This window comes from Cornus florida, unplaced genomic scaffold (genome assembly GCF_030987335.1).
Source record: "Cornus florida cultivar Cherokee Brave unplaced genomic scaffold, ASM3098733v1 CherokeeBrave_3.0.0_Hap2_Chr03, whole genome shotgun sequence".
Lineage (NCBI taxonomy): Eukaryota > Viridiplantae > Streptophyta > Magnoliopsida > Cornales > Cornaceae > Cornus > Cornus florida.
In genome coordinates this window covers 20,328,050-20,348,723 of record NW_026775573.1, presented here as the reverse complement: position 1 = coordinate 20,348,723, position 20,674 = coordinate 20,328,050, and the positions used below count along the sequence as shown (strand labels likewise).

Below are 20,674 nucleotides of genomic sequence, written 5' to 3'. Positions count from 1 at the left end.
GGTATCTCCTACTCTCCCTTGTTGGAACTTATACTAATTATTCAATTATTGTTTTGAAGACACAACTTTATTTGTTGATTGTCATATAACCCTCAAAACAAACAGAGATTTCGGAATCTCTACTTAAGTAATGCATATTACTTGTTTATATTATGTAATCTGCATCATATATATATATATTTCAATTAATTCATACGTTTCTTCAATGCAAAGCGAAAAATTATGTTTCGGTTAGGGTACAATCTTATCATCAAATATTGTTGCGTATCATCAAATTTTTTTTTTTTTTTTTTTGAGATAAATCTCTACGAAAGAGTGAGAGACTTTGTGAGAAACCAAAAAAAGAAGAAGTACATAAAGTAAGAGAGAGAGAGATGGAGTTGCAAGGGTGTGAGACAATAGAGAGAATTGCATAAATTGAAATAAAAAAAGATACAGAAAAGAAGAATATAAGAAGTTTTTTACTAAATTATTTAAAGTTTGAATTTTTCTATGCTGTTTATTATATATATAAATATGTGTGTATTGAAAAAAAAATTACATGTTATTTTTATTTATTTATTTATTTTTGAAAATTAAACTCTTTAAATGTTACCATGAAAAATGTAACATTATTTGATTTCAATTATAATCACTTATATATTTATACCAAAGAGTGAGAGACTTTATGAGAGAAACAAAAAAATTGAATTTCAATATTCTTTTCCCTCCTCTAATTATAATTCCTTTTATTCTATTTAACAAATAAGTTTTTTAATATTATATATTTCTTTATCCAATTATATTTCTTTTTATTGAATTTTTGTATTTTTAGTTTTTTAATTGTATATATTTCCTTCACTAATTAGATTTTCTACTACTCTATTATTAAATATATTTTTTAATATTATAAATTTTGTTCTCTAATTAGATTTTCATTTATCGAATTTCAATATATATATTTTTTATTCTGGTTTCCTTTTATTGAATTTCAAATATTTTCTATTACTATACTATTATTATTATTATTAGTATTTTCAGTACTATATTATTAAATAAATTAATATACTGAAACACTGAAAACAATTTTTGTACTTTTAATAATAAACTTAATATTGTAGATAAATATATTTGGAAGGTACATTGTCCCATGTTATTGCAGCAACCATATTAACTTATTGGAGCAATTTCTTTCATGATGCTATCGTGAGGGCACCCGTAATCCAAAGTAGCTTTACTTTGTCCAATGTTAACTGGAAAATGCTATACAAAATTATTAAATAAGTTTTTTTTAAAAAAAAAAATTATACAAAAATTGCTTTATCGATTAAATAAGTTTTTTTTTTTTTTTTTTTTATATATAAAATTCTTCTTCTTCTTTTTTTTTTTTTAATTATATTTGAGTATAATTATACTAATTTTACTTTTGCTGTTATTTTAGAGTGTTGATTTTAAAGAATTTTCAATTCTTTGTTCTTTGATACTGACTATTGACTATTGAGTTTTTTTTTTTTTTAGTTTTTTAATATTTTGATTTAGAAGAATTTTTAATTATATCTGAGTACGATCTATTGATTTTACTTATTTTTTATTTTTATTTGCTTGTGAATTTTGATGGAATATGTTTAGTCTAATTTAGAGTTTTTGATTAAGTTTTTTTAAAAAAAAAATTATTTCTTTTATTATATTCTAATATAATTTTATTGATTTAATTTTTATGTTATTTTTCAAGTTTTTTATTTAAAAGAATCCTTAATTCTTTCTTCTATTCTATTTGAATATGATTCTATTAATTTTACCTTCGTAGTTATTTTTAAATTTTTTTATTTTATTGTTAAATTTGATAGAATAGATTTCGTGTAATTTACGGTTATTGATTAACTTATTTTTAAATAAAAAAATTATTTCTTTTACTCAAATATGATTCTAGTGATTTAATTTTTGCCATAATTTTTTTTAGGTTTCAATTTACTCTTTACTCAGCAACTTAAAGAACAAGAAAATGGCTGAAATGGTGGTTGGAGCACTTCTCTCGGCTTCCTTTGACGTGCTGCTTGATCGTCTGGTTTCTCCGGAGTTCAAAAGCTTCTTTTCCAAACAAAAATTTGATGATGGACTCAGAAGCAATATGAAGACAAAGTTACTGGCCCTTCAAGTAGTGTTGGGTGATGCCGAGGACAAGCAGATTACCAACCCGGCAGTGAAAGCTTGGCTGGACGAGCTCCAACATGTTGTCTACCAAACTGACGACTTACTGGACGAGATAGCTACCAAGGCCTTGAGGCATAAGTTGGAAGCTCATGATCAAAGCAGCGCAAGTGTGGTTGGTCGATTTCTCCATCTAATGAAGCAATTTCTGTTACCAATTAATTGTTTTGTCTCGACTCCTGCTTATCATTCTGATAATGAAATAGAGTCCATGATGAAAGAGGTCATCAATAAATTGGACGAGTTCATCAACCAAAAAAATTCTCTTCCTTTGGAGAGTGTTAGAAGACAAGGAACTTCCTCCACACAAAACAACAGAGATGAAACTTCCATAGTAAATGAGTACTCTCAGATTTATGGGAGGGAAGATGACAAAAAGAAGATAATGAAATTGTTGACGTTGTCCGACAATAATGCAACTGGGAATCAGATTCCTGTGATCTCCATTGTTGGAATGGGTGGCTTGGGAAAGACAACCCTTGCTCAACATATATACAATGATACTGAAGTACATGAGAAATTTCATTTGAAAGCATGGGTTTGCGTTTCCGATTCATTTGATAGTTGCAGGATAACAAAGAAAATTTTGGACGATGTCACCGATACAAACAATAACATCGACAACATTGACAAGCTTCAAATCAAGTTGAAAGAGAGCGTCGCTGGGAAAAAATTTCTTATTGTTTTAGACGATGTTTGGAACGATGATTATATTGCCTGGGACGGCTTAAGAAAACCTTTCATTGGTGGAGCACAGGGAAGTAGGATTATCGTAACAACACGCAGTGACAAGGTTGCATCAGTAATGGGCGCCATTTCTAGTCATCACTTGGAGCCACTGTTGGTTGACGATTCTTGGTCATTATTTGCAAGTCATGCATTTGTGAATGGAGGTCATATGCCTAATTCAGAGCTAGAGAAAATTGGAAGAGAAATTGTGAAGAAGTGTGGAGGCCTGCCTTTAGCTGTAAAATCACTTGGGGGTCTCTTGGGGCCCAAACAGGATATTGAGCACTGGAAAAAAATACTGGAAAGCAAGATATGGGGTTTGAAGGAGAAAAACGTTATTCCAGCTCTAAGATTGAGCTATCAGTATCTTCCTTCATATTTAAAGCGATGCTTTGCATATTGTTCGAAATTTCCTAAAGATTACGAATTTGAGAAGGAGAAATTAGTCCGGTTATGGATAGCCGAAGATCTTGTGCCGCAGCAGCCCAAAAGCAAAAATTCAGTGGAAGAAGAAGGTAATGACTACTTTCATGAACTACTATCAAGGTCATTCTTTCAGAGATTAAGTGACAGTCCTTCCTATTTTGTAATGCATGACCTACTCAATGATTTAGCTCAAGATATATCTGGGAAGTTCTGTGTTAGGTTGGATGATGACAAACCACTTCATAATATATGTGAAAAAGTTCGCCATTTCTCATATCTTCAGTGCGAATATGATGCATTTGAGAAATTCAAGGTTATTAACAAGGTTAATTGTTTACGGAGTTTCATATCATTTCGAAGTGAAGGATGGTCTTTTTTCTTGGGCAGGAAGGTCCTACATGATATGTTACCAACTTTGAGATACTTAAGGGTGTTATCTTTGTCAAGATATGAGATTCATGAACTGCCTCAATCGATTGAAAATTTGATACATTTACGCTATTTGGATCTCTCTCGGACTCGACTCAAACGATTACCTAATACAGTAACAACGTTGTGCAACTTACAGACATTAGATTTGTCATTTTGTGAGCATCTTATTGAGTTGCCTGTCAACATGGGAAAACTAGTAAAGTTGCGCTATCTTGATATCCGAAAAACTAGATTTGCTGAGATGCCAATGCAAATGAGCAAACTGAAAGATCTCCAACGTCTAACAGATTTTGTAGTTGGCAAGGATGGTGGGTCAAGAATTAGTGGGTTGAAGGAACTCAGTCAACTTCGGGGGCAACTCTGCATTTCAGAGCTTCAAAATGTAACCAGTGGTCCGGAGGCGTCAAAGGCTAATCTGAAAGGAAAGGAGCATCTTGAAGGGTTGGAGCTGAAATGGGGCAGCGATACCGACAATTTACAAAATGAAAGAGTTGTACTTGACAACCTACAACCTCATGCGGGAGTGAAGCATCTCCGTATCATTAACTATGGGGGCACAAGATTTTCGAATTGGTTAGAGAAAGGTGATTTGTTACGTGACATGGTGTCCTTGGATCTTATAGGCTGTAAAAATTGCTCTTCTTTGCCGTCAATTGGGCAGTTACCCTCTCTAAAATATTTAACAATTGAAAGCATGAATGCAATAAGGAAGGTCGGTGGGGAGCTGTATGGGAATGCTTCTTCTTCAATCAAACCGTTTAAATCTTTGGAGACACTAAGGTTTCATAAAATGGCAGAGTGGGAGGAATGGGATGCATCAGGGATTGAAGAGTTCTCTAGGCTTATAGAGTTTTCTATAGACAATTGTCCTAAGTTGACCAGTGAATTATCTATCCGCTCCCCAATCCTAACAAAGCTTAACATTTCCAAATCCAATCAAGTTAGGCTGTTACTGCAAGGACTTCCTTGCATTCAGGAGTTGAAGATTCCAAATTTGACGGAATTGCCGCAGCAAATGCAACACCTGTCTTCTCTACAGGAATTGGAGATTTCAGGGATGTCAAACTTGAAGGAATTGCCACAGGAGTTGTGCCGATTAGTAAATCTTGAAAGGTTGAAGATAGAGGAATGCCGGAGGCTTGTGTCATTTCCGGACATGAGGCTGCCGCCGAAGCTTAAGACGCTGGAGATCAAAAGATGTCATGGTCTACAGTCCCTAGCATCAGAGGAAATCATCAACAATTGTCTTGAAGAGTTGCGTATCTCTGATTGTTCATCTCTTCTTCAGGTGTCTTTTCCTATCGCTACATTGAAAAAACTTGACATCTCCAGCTGTATCGCTCTACATTCCCAAGCAGCAGCAACAGTACCATCAGAGGAAATCAATAATATTCGTCTTGAAGAGTTGCACATCTATAATTGTTCATCTCTTGCTAAGGTGTCTTTGCCCACTGCTACATTGAAAACACTTAACATCTCCTCCTGTAGGAGATTAGAGTTTCCCCTGTCCGAGGAGATGAAGGATTATAATTACTCCACATCCATTGAAGTTTTGAGTATTAATGAAAGCTGTGATCTTCTCAAGTCGCTGTGGTTAGGCTTCTTTCCAAAGCTTCGTGTTCTCTACATCAAGTCGTGTATGGATTTGGAAACGCTCTTGATCCCAACCATGCTTCAACATCTGATAAACCTTGAAATAGTGAGTTGCCCTAAAATGGTATCCTTTCCCCATGGTGGTGGAGATAGAGGAGGATCATTGGCCATTCCCAATCTCATGGATTTGACAATCTGGGATTGCAAGAATCTGAAGCGGCTACCGCATCAAATGCACACCCTCCAATCTCTTCATAATTTTCAGATAAAAGAATGTCCGGAAGTTGAATCATTTCCAGACGAAGGTTTGCCATCCAACTTAAGGAGACTTGATATCATTAATTGCAATAAACTGATGAAGGGCCGGATGAGGTGGGATTTGCAGCAAAAACTCCCATCTCTTGAAGAATTCTGGATCGGAAGTGAAAATGAAGAAGAAGAGTTGGAGTCATTTCCGGAGGAATGGCTGTTGCCCCCCACTCTTACTAGACTTTACATCTGGAACCTTTCAAATCTGAAAGCACTGAACCACAAGGGCCTTCAACACCTCACCTCTCTTACAGACCTAACCATTTGGAATTGCCGTAATCTCCAGTCCTTGCCAGAAGAGGGGCTGCCCAACTCCCTCTCTTTCCTGCTAATACAAACCGAATATACTTCATTGGTGGAACTTGTTCTTGATTGGTCCAAGATTTCCCGAATCCGCCGCATACAGCTCGATTTTGGACGAGACATAATAAACTTAGAGTGAGAATGATTGAGTGGTTTGTAATCGTCCAGAAAAACCGAATCAGGTACTTGTTCTACACTCCCTGCAACTTAACCAAACTGGTTTCTTTCTTCTATCCATTGAATTTCTCTTTCATTGCACTGCAGACTGCAGTGGTGGTGTGACATTATGCTAGTACGTGGTGGAAGTGCTATTATGTTACGGGTACAGGGATAAGTTGCTGTGGGCAGCTTTGTGACTATACAAGGCCACCAAATCACGGATCCTCTCAATGTTCTCTATTCCTTGTTAATTGCTTTCTATCCAAAGTTGTTTTCTTATAATTTTTTATTGAAATCCTCTTCTCTTTTTCCTTCATTTTTTATTTTCTAAGACATATAACACTTTTTCCTGCGTAAGAAATGGTGACGGTTATGTTTGATTAGAATTCTGTTTCTACCATGAAATTTCAGGTAGTTCTAAATCTAATACAACTTTCAAGCCAATGTTCTTCATTTGTTACACAGTACAGTCTTCAAATTCCTACTTGTACACATTATGTCTACAGGAGGACTTAAAAAATAAGTTCTACTTAAAATAAGTTCTACTTAAAAGGAGGACTTAAAAAATAAGTTCACTTATTACTAATCGTTGGACACTTAGAATAAAAAAAATAAAAAAAAAAACCTCAATCTACAATTACTGCTCAAAACTTCAACATTTAAAATTCAATTCTTAAAATTTACTGTACTTAAAATTCAGTTGTTTAAAACTGAAGAACTAAATGTCCAAAAATGCTGGGAATCTCATTATTGTATGTTGAATTTCTTTCATCAACTAATCTGTGTTTTTTTTTTTTTTTTTGGTCTCTCTTAAAGTCATTATGGGTTGATTTTGGCAAGGTACTCCATTCAGATTTTTCAAGATTTCTTTTTGTTCAGCATTGCATAAATTGGTGGAAGTTCTCTAGATAGTTGAGGACTGATAAAAAGAGTCAAACACTTTTAAGTGTATCCTCAAGTTTGCACACGGTAAAAAGTGTTTTGGTTCCTGACTTGTTACTCAACATGATATTAATAATTTGATTTTAGAAAAGAGGAGATGGTGGTTGATAAAATGTCAAAGTCTTTTTGGGGTTCAATTATTCATCAAAGTAATATGTGTTCACCACGAGTATGACTTGAATCATTGTATAACACAATTTGAGTATCGATAAAAATATAAGTTCTACTTAAAATAAGGTGAGATTTTAATTGAGTGATTTCACTTATTGCTAATAGCTGGACACTTAAAATATATATATATATTTTTTTAAATGCTCAATCTATAAATACTGCTCAAAACTTCAACATCTAAAATTCAGTTGTTAAAAAAATAATAATAATAAATAAAAATAAAAATTGGACCGATTTAAAATTAATGAGGTAGGCAAATTGACTAGCATATGTTCAAAACACATGCAGACTTCTACTTGAATCATTTTTGGTGAAATATAAAATTGTGCCAAAGCCACTACAATATGGTAACAGACATCTATGGGGTGCTTTGAGTTCAATTCTTATTATTAATTATTTTATTGTTACTGGGTATTATAATTTTCACATTCTTGACTGACAAAACCCATGGATGCCCCTTTTTTTTTTTTCATTTTTTTCTTTTTTTGGCAGGGGACATGTGGATTTTAATGGATACTGTGTTGGAAAACTAATGCTGAATCACAAAATCATGGAACTTATATATATATATATATATTGCTGGGCTGTCCAGTATTTTTCATTTGGTTATTGAGTTATTGTGAAATTATCTATCAAGTTGTGTAGTGTACTGTAAGACTGTAAGTGATGCCCACTCCTTAGGCATGGGAGACATTTGCTGGTTGGGCTGTTGTGTAATGTAATGGCTGAATTGAATTTGTACTTCTTAATTTCATTTTGTGAAATGTTATCTTTTTTTTTCTTTCTTTTTTTCTTCTTCTTAAATTGCTGGTTGTATGCCAAGGTCTGTAATCCAGCAACATTCCTCTACTTTTGAAAGTGGAAGATGAGGGTTTTACTCTTGTTAGGTACAAATGTGTGCCAGTGTTTCTAACCAACGAAAAATAAAACATTTCTGATTGAACTCTTCAGAAGTGGAATAGTTCCATAATGATATTACATCAAATATTTCCTTCTTTTTTTTTTTTTTGTGGTTTGTTGATGGGAATATGTAATCAGTACAGAACTTGCTTTCATGGTGGTGTCAAAGTAGTAATGAAAAAGTATAATTTGACCCTCTTCTAGGTAGGGATCCGCTAGTGTAAAGTTTTTAATGCTTGGTTTCATGGTGGTGTCTACAGGACAATCTTACTACTACCTCCGTCTCACTTTAAATATCGGTTTCGGAAACCATGACTCACAAAATGAAATAGAGGGAGTTCTTCAAAGAAAAGAGACAGAGTCAACCCACAAAATCGCAAATATAGTCACAAAACCAGTAATTTCAAACTGGGCAGAAGAAGGGCTGTGACATTGGTTCTGTGGAGAAACATGATTTTTTTGCACGAGTGTGCGACACCGTTCAGCCTTCACTCACCAAGTGGCTTGCAATGATCTGTGTGCTTCCGGTCTCAACTCAACTGGTACAAGGGTTGTAGCTATCTGCTGTTACAGCGCCATGCTGTAGGGTTTTTCATAAAAGCAGAATTAATGTGTTCAACACCATTTACGAAGAAAAAAAACTGTTTTCAGCACACCACTACATCAGAGAATTGATGAGGATCCAGGTGCAAAAAGTTTAGCAGGATTAGAGTAGATCTGTTTATCTGTGCTCAAGTGATAGAAAGGTTGAAGTGATATGGGTGGTATAAATTGTTCATTTTCTAGTACCCCTAAAAAAAAAAAAAAAAAAAGGAGCTTTTTATTTCTGACAATTCCATGTAAATGAGAATTTAAGTGATATCTGTACAAATCCAAAGACCTTAGAATTCCCCAGTCTCTCTCGCTCTCATTTAATTTTGAGTTTAATACCTAATACCTCACAAGTCAAAGTAGGTGGAAATGGCTGTCACTATATTATATATATTTTTTTCTTAATTAGTACTCAAACACACATGCCTCCACCGAGACTCGAACACCTGATATCATTCTGGGAAGTAAGAGTTTGGTACCGCTAGACCACTGACCTGTTGGCTATCACTATATTAGCTATTATGCATTTCATAGCATGGCGGACGGTTCGTAACCCTTCTTCAAAGGTTTAACAAACAAAGAAGCAGAACAAACTTGACATGCATCGGTTTTCCGAGAAAAAGGTGTAGAAAATTTACAGAGAAAACGATTGTAACACCACATATTATGAATTTTTACTTTTAGCAAGAAGGTCAGCCGGAAACCCCAAACTACTGAGATCGGGAAAAAAATAGCTCAGATTATCACCGATCCTAGACCTCAATTTGTGCATACCTCACTGGTAATACAACTACAACTACCAAGCCTTTTTCACAACTACTTGGTGTTGACTACATGAATCCTATGTTTCAACTCTGCTCTATTTAAAGGGTCAAACTACATGCATCATATCCTTCATCACTAGCACTACCAATATCCACGTCAACTTTGATCTTCCTCTTCCCCTAATATTTGCATACTGGTCACATAAGAAAATACAAAGAGATAAATATTGATGAATACATGATACATTTTCATATCATTTGAGGACTACCTTTCTATTATGGAATTCGTGGAACTCTAAAAGGCTTGTACTGACAAAGGCTGCAAACTTTTCATTTTGCAATCTTATTATGGGAATGCGAGAATCAAAAGGAGTGTCAATAAAATGAAGGTTAGAGTCATGAACTAAGAGTCAAGGGCTAAATTAAAAATTGACTGAATTGGTGGGATTCATTTATGTTACAGTTAGTGGACAGTGGACACACTAGCACTTTTGTATAATACAATTATTAAATTTACACTTAAACATATTGATAATCCATAGTTTACTCGGACATACATTGTCACGACCTGTCCAGTCAGTGTAAATATTATTCGTTTTGCATTTCTTTCTTTCGGTGCTCAAGGTATTTTTCTTAAACCGAGTATTCATATTGTGAGAGGTATCCACACATATAAGGTGCCAACAATTAACATAGAAAACATAAAATTAACATATAACTCTTCTATCTCAAGCATTCAATCAAACATTTTCAACACAAAAACAAAATGTCAAAACACATAAAGCTACAAAATTATAATCTTTACCAATTTCATATAATCCTCCATTTTTGAAGAAAGTAACCAGCTAAGAACAACACAATATCTATCCAAACAAAATATGGTATTAAAAAGGGGGAAGTGCAAAAAACACCTTTGGAGTATACTTTTCAAAACACTTTTACTCTCTATTTAAAAAGGTGTGCAAACAACACCCCTATTCTTTTCAATTTGTGCAAAAATACCCCTCAATTAATATAATACCCATTTTACCCTTTTACTCTTCCAAAAATACCCCTACCAAACCTTACTGCCTATTCTTCTTCTTCTTCTTCTTTGTGTGTAGCCCTTATCCGGCACCGTTACCACCATGGCCGCCGCCACTAGTCCTCTCATCTCTCTCTAACCTTTTGCCACCACTCACAATCGGCATCTCCACCATTACCACCCACAATCGACACCATACAAAACAACCATTTCCACCCCTTTACCGTAACAACTCACCTCTCATAATCACCGGAACCCTAAATCGTCAACATTAGTACCACAACCACGAAATCCGAAAATCGTAAGAGGCAAAAGCCTTTTCTGTTTTCAGTATCCATACATTGCAAAAAGGACATAAATACCAGTATGTATAGACATGATTTTTTGCCAAACAAATGGTACAGAGGTAAAGTGCAACTCTGTAGATGGAGAGTCCTATGTGGATGGAGAGTCCTATGTTAAGTCTATGGTTGCAAACCTCCGAAGCTTGTTCCTTATACAGATGGGTCAAGCACATTGCCACAACTTGACGAACAATTAAGGAACCGTGATTTAATTTTAAAGTTGTGTCAGAATTTGCATGAAGCTCAGAACCGCATGAAGATTTTTGCAGATAGGAGGCGTACAGAACGAACTTTTGAGATCGGTGATTATGTTTATTTACGCCTTCAACCTTATCGCCAATGTTCGGTAGCAGTCCGAAAATCTCTTAAACTTTCACCTCGTTATGATGGACCTTTTCAGATTTTAGAAAGGGTTGGAGCAGTGGCTTACAAATTAAATTTGCCTTCTTCAGCAAAAATACAAAATGGTTTTCACGTCTCTCAACTGAAGAAAAAATTGGGCGATCAAGAAGTACCACAAATTTCACTTCCTGAAATTTCTAACGATGGAATATTGGAGCCGAAGCCTGCTCAAATTTTGGAACATCGTATTGTTCGCAAAGGTCAAAGAAATATCACAGAAATTTTAGTTCAGTGGGTGGGTACTTCTAGATACAGTGCAACATGGGAACGACTCTTAGATATGAAGAGGCGTTTTCCAGAACTTAACCTTGGGGACAAGGTTAATTTTGAGGGGGAGGCACTGTTATGTGCATAATGGGGTTGCTAGCTGAAGTAGAGTTTCCTTGCTGTAGCTGAATTAGTCTCCCAGCTGAATTAGTCTCCTTGTTTTCTCTCTTTTTATCTCCTTTAGAATTAGTCTTCTGTTAACTTTTTGTTTCCTAGATAATAGAAGTTTGTTTTGCAACAAACTCTATCCTTCTTGTATTTAAGAATTTGACATGAATAAAGAAAGCAAGAATTAAATTAGACTTACAAGTCTTGTGGAGGTTGCTACCCTCGAAGTAGCTTGGAAACTTAATATTTTTCCATCTCACTCTCTTTTGTTTTCAACATAAACTCTTGTTCAGTCCTAAGGAACATATCACAATGGGGGAACTTTTCATGGAAGGATAGTTGGCAGAGGAAGGACACATTCAACCATGGGTAGCAATGTTGGTCATGGTGCAAGCTCCTGAAGCCAAACCAATATATCAGTGGCGTAGCCAGAAATTTCCTTTAGTGGGGGCAATTTTTAACAGCAATAATATATAAAAATTAAACAGTACTAAATATTATATATATTATTGCTGTTAAAAATTACCCCCACTGAAGATATATATTATTTGAACCAAAATAATATATGTAAAAATTAAACAGTACTAAATATTTCAGAATATTTTTCATATTCTAAAAGCACGCAGTCGAGTTTTCAAAATGTTCATGGCATTATAATAGTAAATTTAGAGATAAAAAATATATATATCAGATTACCTATCTCCGCACTGCAGTATTTGTTTGGATTTTGTGAATTTTTGAAATATTGAAAACTCGCCGGAAGAGAAATGTTGAAGATTGAAAATGTGATGGAAATTAACAACGCATTTATTTGTGGTAAAGTCAAAAGTGTAAAAGAATATCTTGTATTTTTGGGGAAAGTGGGAAATAATATAATATTTTGAGAAAGTGCAAAAAAAAAAAAAAAAATCATATTTTTTGGAAAGATAATATATATATAATCTTTTAGCGGGGACAATTAAACAAATATAAAAATCTTTGCATATAAAATTAAAAAAAAAAATTAAAAATTCAGTGGGGCAGCTGCCCCCACTTGTCGCTATGTGGCTACGCCACTGCAATATATGACAATTCCAGTTGCAACAATCTTTTATGTTTATAAACTTTGTAGATGAAACTTAAGTACTGATGTGTAGCTCTTAAACCTAGGTTTTTTGCGTTGTGGTACAAAAAATTGCAAATGATGTGGTACAGTGTTTTTTGGGGGATGCAAGTGACTTTTTTTTTTTTTTTTTTGGGTGAAATGAAGTTATGTAATGACAAATATAGAACCTGTTGGGTCTTTTATTAATGAAATTATGTAATGAAAATTATGTTCACTATTAATTACGACTTTTCATTATATGTTTGGTTTTTCTTCTCTTGTTGTGAATTTTTATTATTTTATGTTTTTGTTTTAACTTATAACTAGTTGATCTAATTTTATTGAATTGCCATATGTGGCAAACTTAACTTTTGCAAGTGGGGCAAGTTCAACTAAGGTGCTATCTATATACAAATTAATTAAATAATCAAATTAAATAAGACAAATAATCAATATAAATTACCAATATATTAAGTAGAAAATATTTAATGCAATTCAAATCATCAAATATAGAAAATCAACAATATAATACATTAATATATATATAGAAAACGGAGGGAAATGAAGCTGTTAGATGGAACTTGAGAAGTGGAGGGAAATGTGTGCTCCATTTTGGCAAGAGCATATTGTTTGGGCAAAATGGTCTTCATATATATTTGGAGGGCAATATGGGGTTTCTGTAACTTTAGATTGCTGACATCATCAATTAATTGACGGAAGTTTGTTTTAGGGGAGGCAAATGATATTTTGAATAATTGAGGGTAGCTGTTTGAGCTTTTAGCTAACTAGGAGGGAGGTAAATGTAATTTACCCTATTTTTAATTATTTTCTATAATATAGAAGTTGTATTTGCTCTAAGATAGAACTCATATCTACAAACTTGATTCAAATTTCATTTTATAATCACCAAACAATAAATGTTGAAATTGGCTTTGTGTGGTCCATAAATTATTTCAATGTCTGAATTTACCCTATTTTTAATTATTTTCTATGATATAGAAGTTGTATTTGCTCTAAGATAGAACTCATATCTAGAAATTTGATTCAAATTTCATTTTATAATCACCAAACAATAAATGTTGAAATTGGCTTTGCGTGGTCCATAAATTATTTCAATGTCTGAATTTAGTAGTTGTATTGTCGCTTTCGATGGGGCAGAGATTGTTGCTCAAGTGAATGTGAATGCATTGTTTCTTTACTAAGAATAAATATTTGCTGTGCACAATAAGTGCGGACGGTTGTGAACTTGCGATGTGCCCGATACAAGCACTACAAGCACAACAAATAGTTACTCATTTAATTGGTCCATAACTTGTGTAGTCATGTTGCAGAAGTCATTTTGAACTTCTTTTTTTTTTTTTTTTTTTAATTTCATCACTTAGAGAAGAATATACTCCGTAATATTTTATGATCACGCCAACAGGGGATTTTAACTAAAAAATCATAGTTTTTAAATTTAATGTGAGAAATACCATTTATCTTATCTTTTTTTTTTTTTTTTGGATGGATGGAATAGTTTTACGTATTTTCTAATATATATCAATCTCATTATTGGTTTGTGTCTTGACAAGTTGGTAATTTTATTGAAACGGTATATATATATATATATATATATATATATATATATATATATATATTTCATCTACTTGTTTGAGTCATGCCAAAATGATTTTAAGAATCTTCGAATTCAATTCACGCGTATTAGCCTGGATATCTTTACAAGTTCAGAAAATTAAACTTCAATCTCAATTTTGGAAAACAAGCCGTTGGCTCTTGAATTTGTAAAATATATTTTTATATAATTTAATTATATTTCAATTTTTGTATTTAATATATGTTACACAATTTTCAAAATTCTGGAAAAAAAGGAAAAAGTAAAACTACAAAATTGGTTTTTTATTTTTATTTTTTGTCATTCACTAATTAATGCAATAAAAAATGGGGTTAAGTGCAAAAAACCCTATTGTTATAATATAAAAAAATCTCTGTGTAATATAAAACGTCCATCTATTTTTAATCAAGTGCAAATACCTTCCTGTTTATATAAAAATATTATAATACCCTCTTAGTAAAATAAAATAATATTAAAAAAATAAAACAAGATAAAATTATCGTTTTAGACACAGACACGGCCAGATAGAAAAAAATCATGTGTACAAAAAATTTATATAATATTAAAAAAATAAAAGGGGTCAAGGGTTATCAGGACGACGATGAGGGGTTGCAGAGGAGGAGGTGACGACAGTGAAAAGGGTTAAGGGTGACGGGCAATCAGCAAACGGTGAAAAGGATTAAGGGTTACGGCCGATCAGCAAATCAATTGTTCATAGTTGGTTTCGTCGTCCATTGGCGGCGCAATCATCGTCGGAGACACCGGTTAGAGCATGAGTATCCATCGCCGGCGCGATCAGGAACCAAGGTTGACACCGTCGTCCCGCTACCGTATCCACATCATCGCTGACCAACTCTCTGGTCAACACCCACCTCGTATCTTCTCCATACTTCTCTACCACAACGAATCAAAACTCATCGTCGTCAACAGTCCTCGCGTCCTCAGTTTCTCCTCGCCGTCATTCCTTCATCCTTGCTGGAATCTACTCACCTCTATTCTTTTTATTATCGTTCATGAATTTTGGACTTATACAAGAACACTAACGTGCCAAATTTGGATAAATTTGTTTGCGTTTTGTTCGAAATTCGAAAATCTAATAGAGATACTTTACAAATTGAAGCTGAATATATTATTCAGCATAGCACAAATTTTGTATTCGCTGTAATTTATATTAACCGAATGGCCGCTTGTAATTTGAAATAACTAATATGACGGTCCAAAATTGTAGAATTGCTTAGTTTATGTGACCCAAAAACATAAATAAATGCTTTAATTTGGGAAATTAAAAGTTTGTTAGTAGTTCATGTATTTATTACCTGGCATGTGCTTTTGTCCTCCCTCCAAGAAAGGTCCCTTTTCTTGGGTCCATGGACTTGGTCGCATTATTGGTGGGTGTGGGGAATCCATTGACGTCTCCGACTTGCTCTTTATGATAGGTAATTCTTTTCATAAATATTTTTTTTTTGGACAGGTACTTTGATGGTAAATTGCAAACTTCTGCCAAATTTTCCATATACTGGACAAAATAAACACACAATCACAATCTCAATTCAATGGAAAAGAAAAACACTATGGTTCACGGTTGTAATATCAGTCGCAATTACGGTATAACAGGCTCAGACGAATGTAAATGTAAACTGGCCGAACGGAGTAATTCATGATGTGCGGAACAATATCGGACCCTTAAAAAAAAATTACGAACCGAATGTCCGTTGATATGACGAACCATAATACACACGTAAATTAAACTTTTAACAATGATTCTACTTTGTCATTAAATAATTGGATTTGTACGAGTTGTTGACACTGAACTATCCTACCTCAACCGTACTACCGCGTCAAAATTAATGCTATTGTGCGTCAAAATTAATGCTATTGTGAGTTTATATCTTCATTTCATGTGTGGTATCTCAATCTAGCCCAAGACTTTTCTTCCTTAGCATTTCCTACTCTTCCTTGTTTTGCAGACACAATTTCTTTATTCATTGATTGTCATATAAGCCTCAAAACAAATAGAGAATTCGGAATCTTCACTTAGGTAATGTATATTATTTGTATATATTATGTAATCTGCAATTTATTTATTTTGCCTGTAGTGTTCTAAAAATATCATTCACTGCTTGCTTTTGTTGTTTGATTTTAAATTTCCTATATTACAAATGTACTGGTATGATATAGCATTTTTTTTTAACTACCAAAGTGACAGCATTTTTTTATTAGAGAGCTTAATCGGGTATACATATAATTTTCTTTTATCCTTTATAAGAAGGATACATTTGAATATCTATACTAATATAACATTGTCTATATCAAGATCTGCCTAATTGAAAGAATGACACTGAATTCATCAGCACCATCAAAAGCATCTAAACTGAAATGTTCAGTTGGTTCAGTTACACTTGTTTTTGATGTCTTAATATACCAATAGTTTGGCCGGAACGGTTCTGCACTTTTTAGCCAGATAGAGGAGATAGTTTGTAGAGAGAGAATATTAGTTATCGATGCCTCTGTTAGCTGCACTTTTTATAATAAATTTTTAAGGAAGGGCATATTAGTAATTGTGTCTATCTGTTGGCCGGAATTTAGCTTCCGGAAGCCTTTAAAGGGGCATTTTGCAATAATGGTATAATTCAAGGGAACAACTTGTTTTTAAAAATAATTCAATAATAGTATAGTTTAGGAGTTGTTTTTTTATTATTATTTTTTTATTTTTCATTTTACCTCTTTTGCCATTAAATTATTTAAAGTTTGAATTTTGATATGCTGTTTATTATATATATAAGAGAAATGATAATTGCACAGAAGAAGTAAACTAATTTATCTTACCTAATCTATGTGGATGTCACAATATTTAAAGCAATAACTATTAAATTTTTATCTCTTTTGTTTTTTACTATCATTTCTCATCTTCACCCTATGAGTCCAATCTTTATCTTTCTTTCCTTTTTTTTTTCTTTCTCTCTCCTTCTCTTTCTCTCTCTTCAGTTTTTCTCTGATTATTTCATCCATCTTCTACCTTCGTGTAATTGTAGAGAGAGATTTGATTAATTGTTAGTGATGATGCTTACTTATAAAATTTCAATAAAATCAAATTGTATTACAAAAAAAAATGAATATTAATGGAGTCTAAAATGATTGTTGAGACTTTTGTATATTTTTTAATGATAAATTATCTTAATAAAATTAAATTGTATTATAAAGAATGGATGTGAGTACTAAATGTTAATAGAGTTCAAAGTGATTTTGTGGGTACTAACCTTTTAATTTTTGACTTTCATTTACCTTTTCTTATTATCTCTTATTTTACAATCAATTAAACCTCTATATATATATATATATATATATTTTTCCTTTGTTTAAGTCTAGACGACAAAAAATAGAGATCAGAGATATTTAGGGAGTAAAAATTGGAGATAATTAAAGAAGGAATTAAATTCCATAGATGAAAGAAAATGAAGATAATTAAAGAAAGAAAATTAGGAGTTCAATGCTTTGTAATGAGTCAGTATAGCCCACTACTAAATATTTTTAGTCTTTTTGTGTCACGTAAATCCTGTCTAACAAATCGATCTGAATTTTTTACAATTCTTTGACAATTGAGCTATCCTACCTCAACCATACTCCTGCGTCAAAATTAATGCTATTGGGTTCTATTTGTGTAAACAATTGGGTTTTCTCCATCACTTCGCTACGATTTGGCATTATATATTTATCAGTTTATCTACAAAAGATTTGAATTATGAATTTATATCTTCAACTCCGTTTGTCTAGACGTGAAATATTTTTTAAAAAATATATTTTTATTTTTTGAGTATTTGGTTGTCGTAAAAATATTTACAAAGAAAAAAAAAATTAAAATTTAATAAAAATAATTTATTCATAAATTTTCGGCAAATAATTTTACATGTCCCGCCCGATGCAGATGACCTCAATCTCAACATAGATCTTTTGCAAATACCGATAAAGTAAAATAAAAAAATATTTTACTTGAAAAAAAAATTCAAAAAGAATATTTTACATCAAAACAAACGCTGCTTTCATTTCATATGAATTATCTCCTACTCTCCCTTTTCGGAATTTATACTAATTATTTAACTGTTGTATTGCAGACACAATTTATTTATTTGTTGATTGTCATATAACCCTCCAAACAAGTACAGAATTCCGAATCTCCACTTAGGTAATGCATATTATTTGTGTATAATATGTAATCTGCTTATTATTATTATTATTTTTCCCGGTAGGTGTTCTAAAATTATAATTCACTGCTTGATTTTGTTGTTTGATTTTAAATTTCCTATATTACAATTGTGCTGGTATGAGATACCATTTTTATTAACTACCATAGTGACTGCATTTTTTTATTAGAGAGCTTTATCGGGTATACATATAATTTTCTTTTATCCTTTATAAAAGGATACATTTGAATATAAATAACTCTACTAATATAACCTTGTCTATAACACAATTTTTAAATGTTGATCTTAAGTTCTTTTTCCCTTTTATATGTGCAAGATAAAATCGAGATTCAGGTATTATTAGCCATAGTTTATTTGATTATCTTTTACAATTTTTTTTCTTTTTTATTTTCTTTGCCAATCTTCGAATGAGAACGCAAATATTTTATATCATTAACTATCTTATGTAATTTAATTATCACTAAATGCTTATCATCAATTTTTTTTTCTTCTTCTTTTTTTTTTTTTTGAAAAAAAAAAAGGATAGATAGATCTCTACCAGAGAGAGAATACATAAATGCTTATCACAATTTTTAAATGTTGATCTTAAGTTATTTTTCCCTTTTTGTTATTTTTAGATTTTTATTTTTTTTCTGTTTTAGAAATTAAACTCTTTAAATGTTACCAAAAAAAATGCAACATTATTTGATTTCAATTATGTGCGGTGCACATGAGTGAAAGTGTGTTTATATAAGTTTTGTATTATTTTATTAGTATATTTTGATATAGTATTGTTATGTATTTATTAAAATAAATTATATATTTTATTCTCTAATTATAATTCCTTTTATTCAATTGAATAAATTAGTTTTTTAATATTATATATTTCTTTCTCCAATTAAATTTCTTTTTATTGAATTTTAATATTTTTAGTTATTTAATTGTATATATTTCCTTCGCTAATTAGATTTTCTACTATTCTATTATTAAATAAAAATTTTAATATTATAAATTTTGTTCTCTAATTAGATATTCATTTATTGAATTTCAATATTTTCTATTACTATATTATTATTAGTATTTTCTTCTCTAATTAAAATTTATTGTTTCCTCATATCATTATAGTATATATAATCAACTTCATATAACTTCTATATATATATATTTTTTTATTGAGTGGTAGAATCCCTTAAACTTTTAACCTTGAAATAGTTTAGCAAAAGATGATATATATATATATATATATATATATATATATATATATATATATATATCTCAACCCTTGGTGATTTAGTTCTCTGTTAGTAATCTTCTCTTATAAATCTCATTATAGTATATATAAGATTTGAATTGTGAATTTATTATATCTTCATTTCATTTCATATGTGGTATCTCCTACTCTCTCTTGTCAGAATTTATACTAATTATTCAATTATTGTTTTGCAGACACATCTTTATTTGTTGATTGTTGTATAAGCCTGAAAACAAACAGAGAATTCAGAATCTCCACTTCCACTTAGGTAATGCATATTACTTGTATATATTATGTAATCTGCATCATAATATATATATTTTTCAATTAATTCATACGTTTCTTCAATGCAAAGCAAAAAATTATGTCTCGGTTAGGGTACAATCTTATCATCAAATATTGTTGCTTATCATCATTTTTATTTTTTATTTTTGAAAAAAATGAGAGATAAATCTCTACGAAAGAGTGAGAGACGTTGTGAGAGAAACCAAAAAAAAAAAAGGTGCATAAAGTAAGAGAGAGAGAGATGGAGTTGCAAGGGTGCGAGACAATAGAGAGAATTGCTTAAATTGAAATAAAAAAAAGATAAAGAAAAGAATAATATAAGAAGTTTATTATTAATTTCTTTAAAGTTTGAATTTTTCTATGCTGTTTATTTTATATATAAATATGTGTGTATTGAAAATTTTGTTACATGTTTTTTTTTTTTTCTTATTATTATTATTATTTCTTAAAATTAAACTCTTTAGATGTTACCATGAAAAATGCAACATTATTTGATTTCAATTATAATCACTTATACACGTGCGGTGCACATGAGTGGAAGTGTGTATATATAAGTTTTGCATTGCTATTTTATTGGTATATTTTGATATAGAATTTTATGTATTTATTAAA

The 20,674-nt window shown here is 31.8% G+C and overlaps 1 protein-coding gene and 1 pseudogene across 1 annotated transcript; both read left to right on the top strand.

Moving 5' to 3' along the window:
* LOC132299849 (putative disease resistance RPP13-like protein 1) overlaps positions 1-20,674 on the top strand; it is a 53,949-nt pseudogene that overhangs the window by 21,324 nt on the left and 11,951 nt on the right.
* On the top strand, positions 1,982-7,721 carry LOC132301234 (putative disease resistance RPP13-like protein 1). Its single transcript, XM_059798506.1, has 2 exons — positions 1,982-6,161; positions 6,244-7,721. The coding sequence occupies exon 1, from the start codon at positions 1,982-1,984 to the stop codon at positions 6,116-6,118; it is 4,137 nt and encodes a 1,378-aa protein (XP_059654489.1). The 3' UTR covers positions 6,119-6,161; positions 6,244-7,721.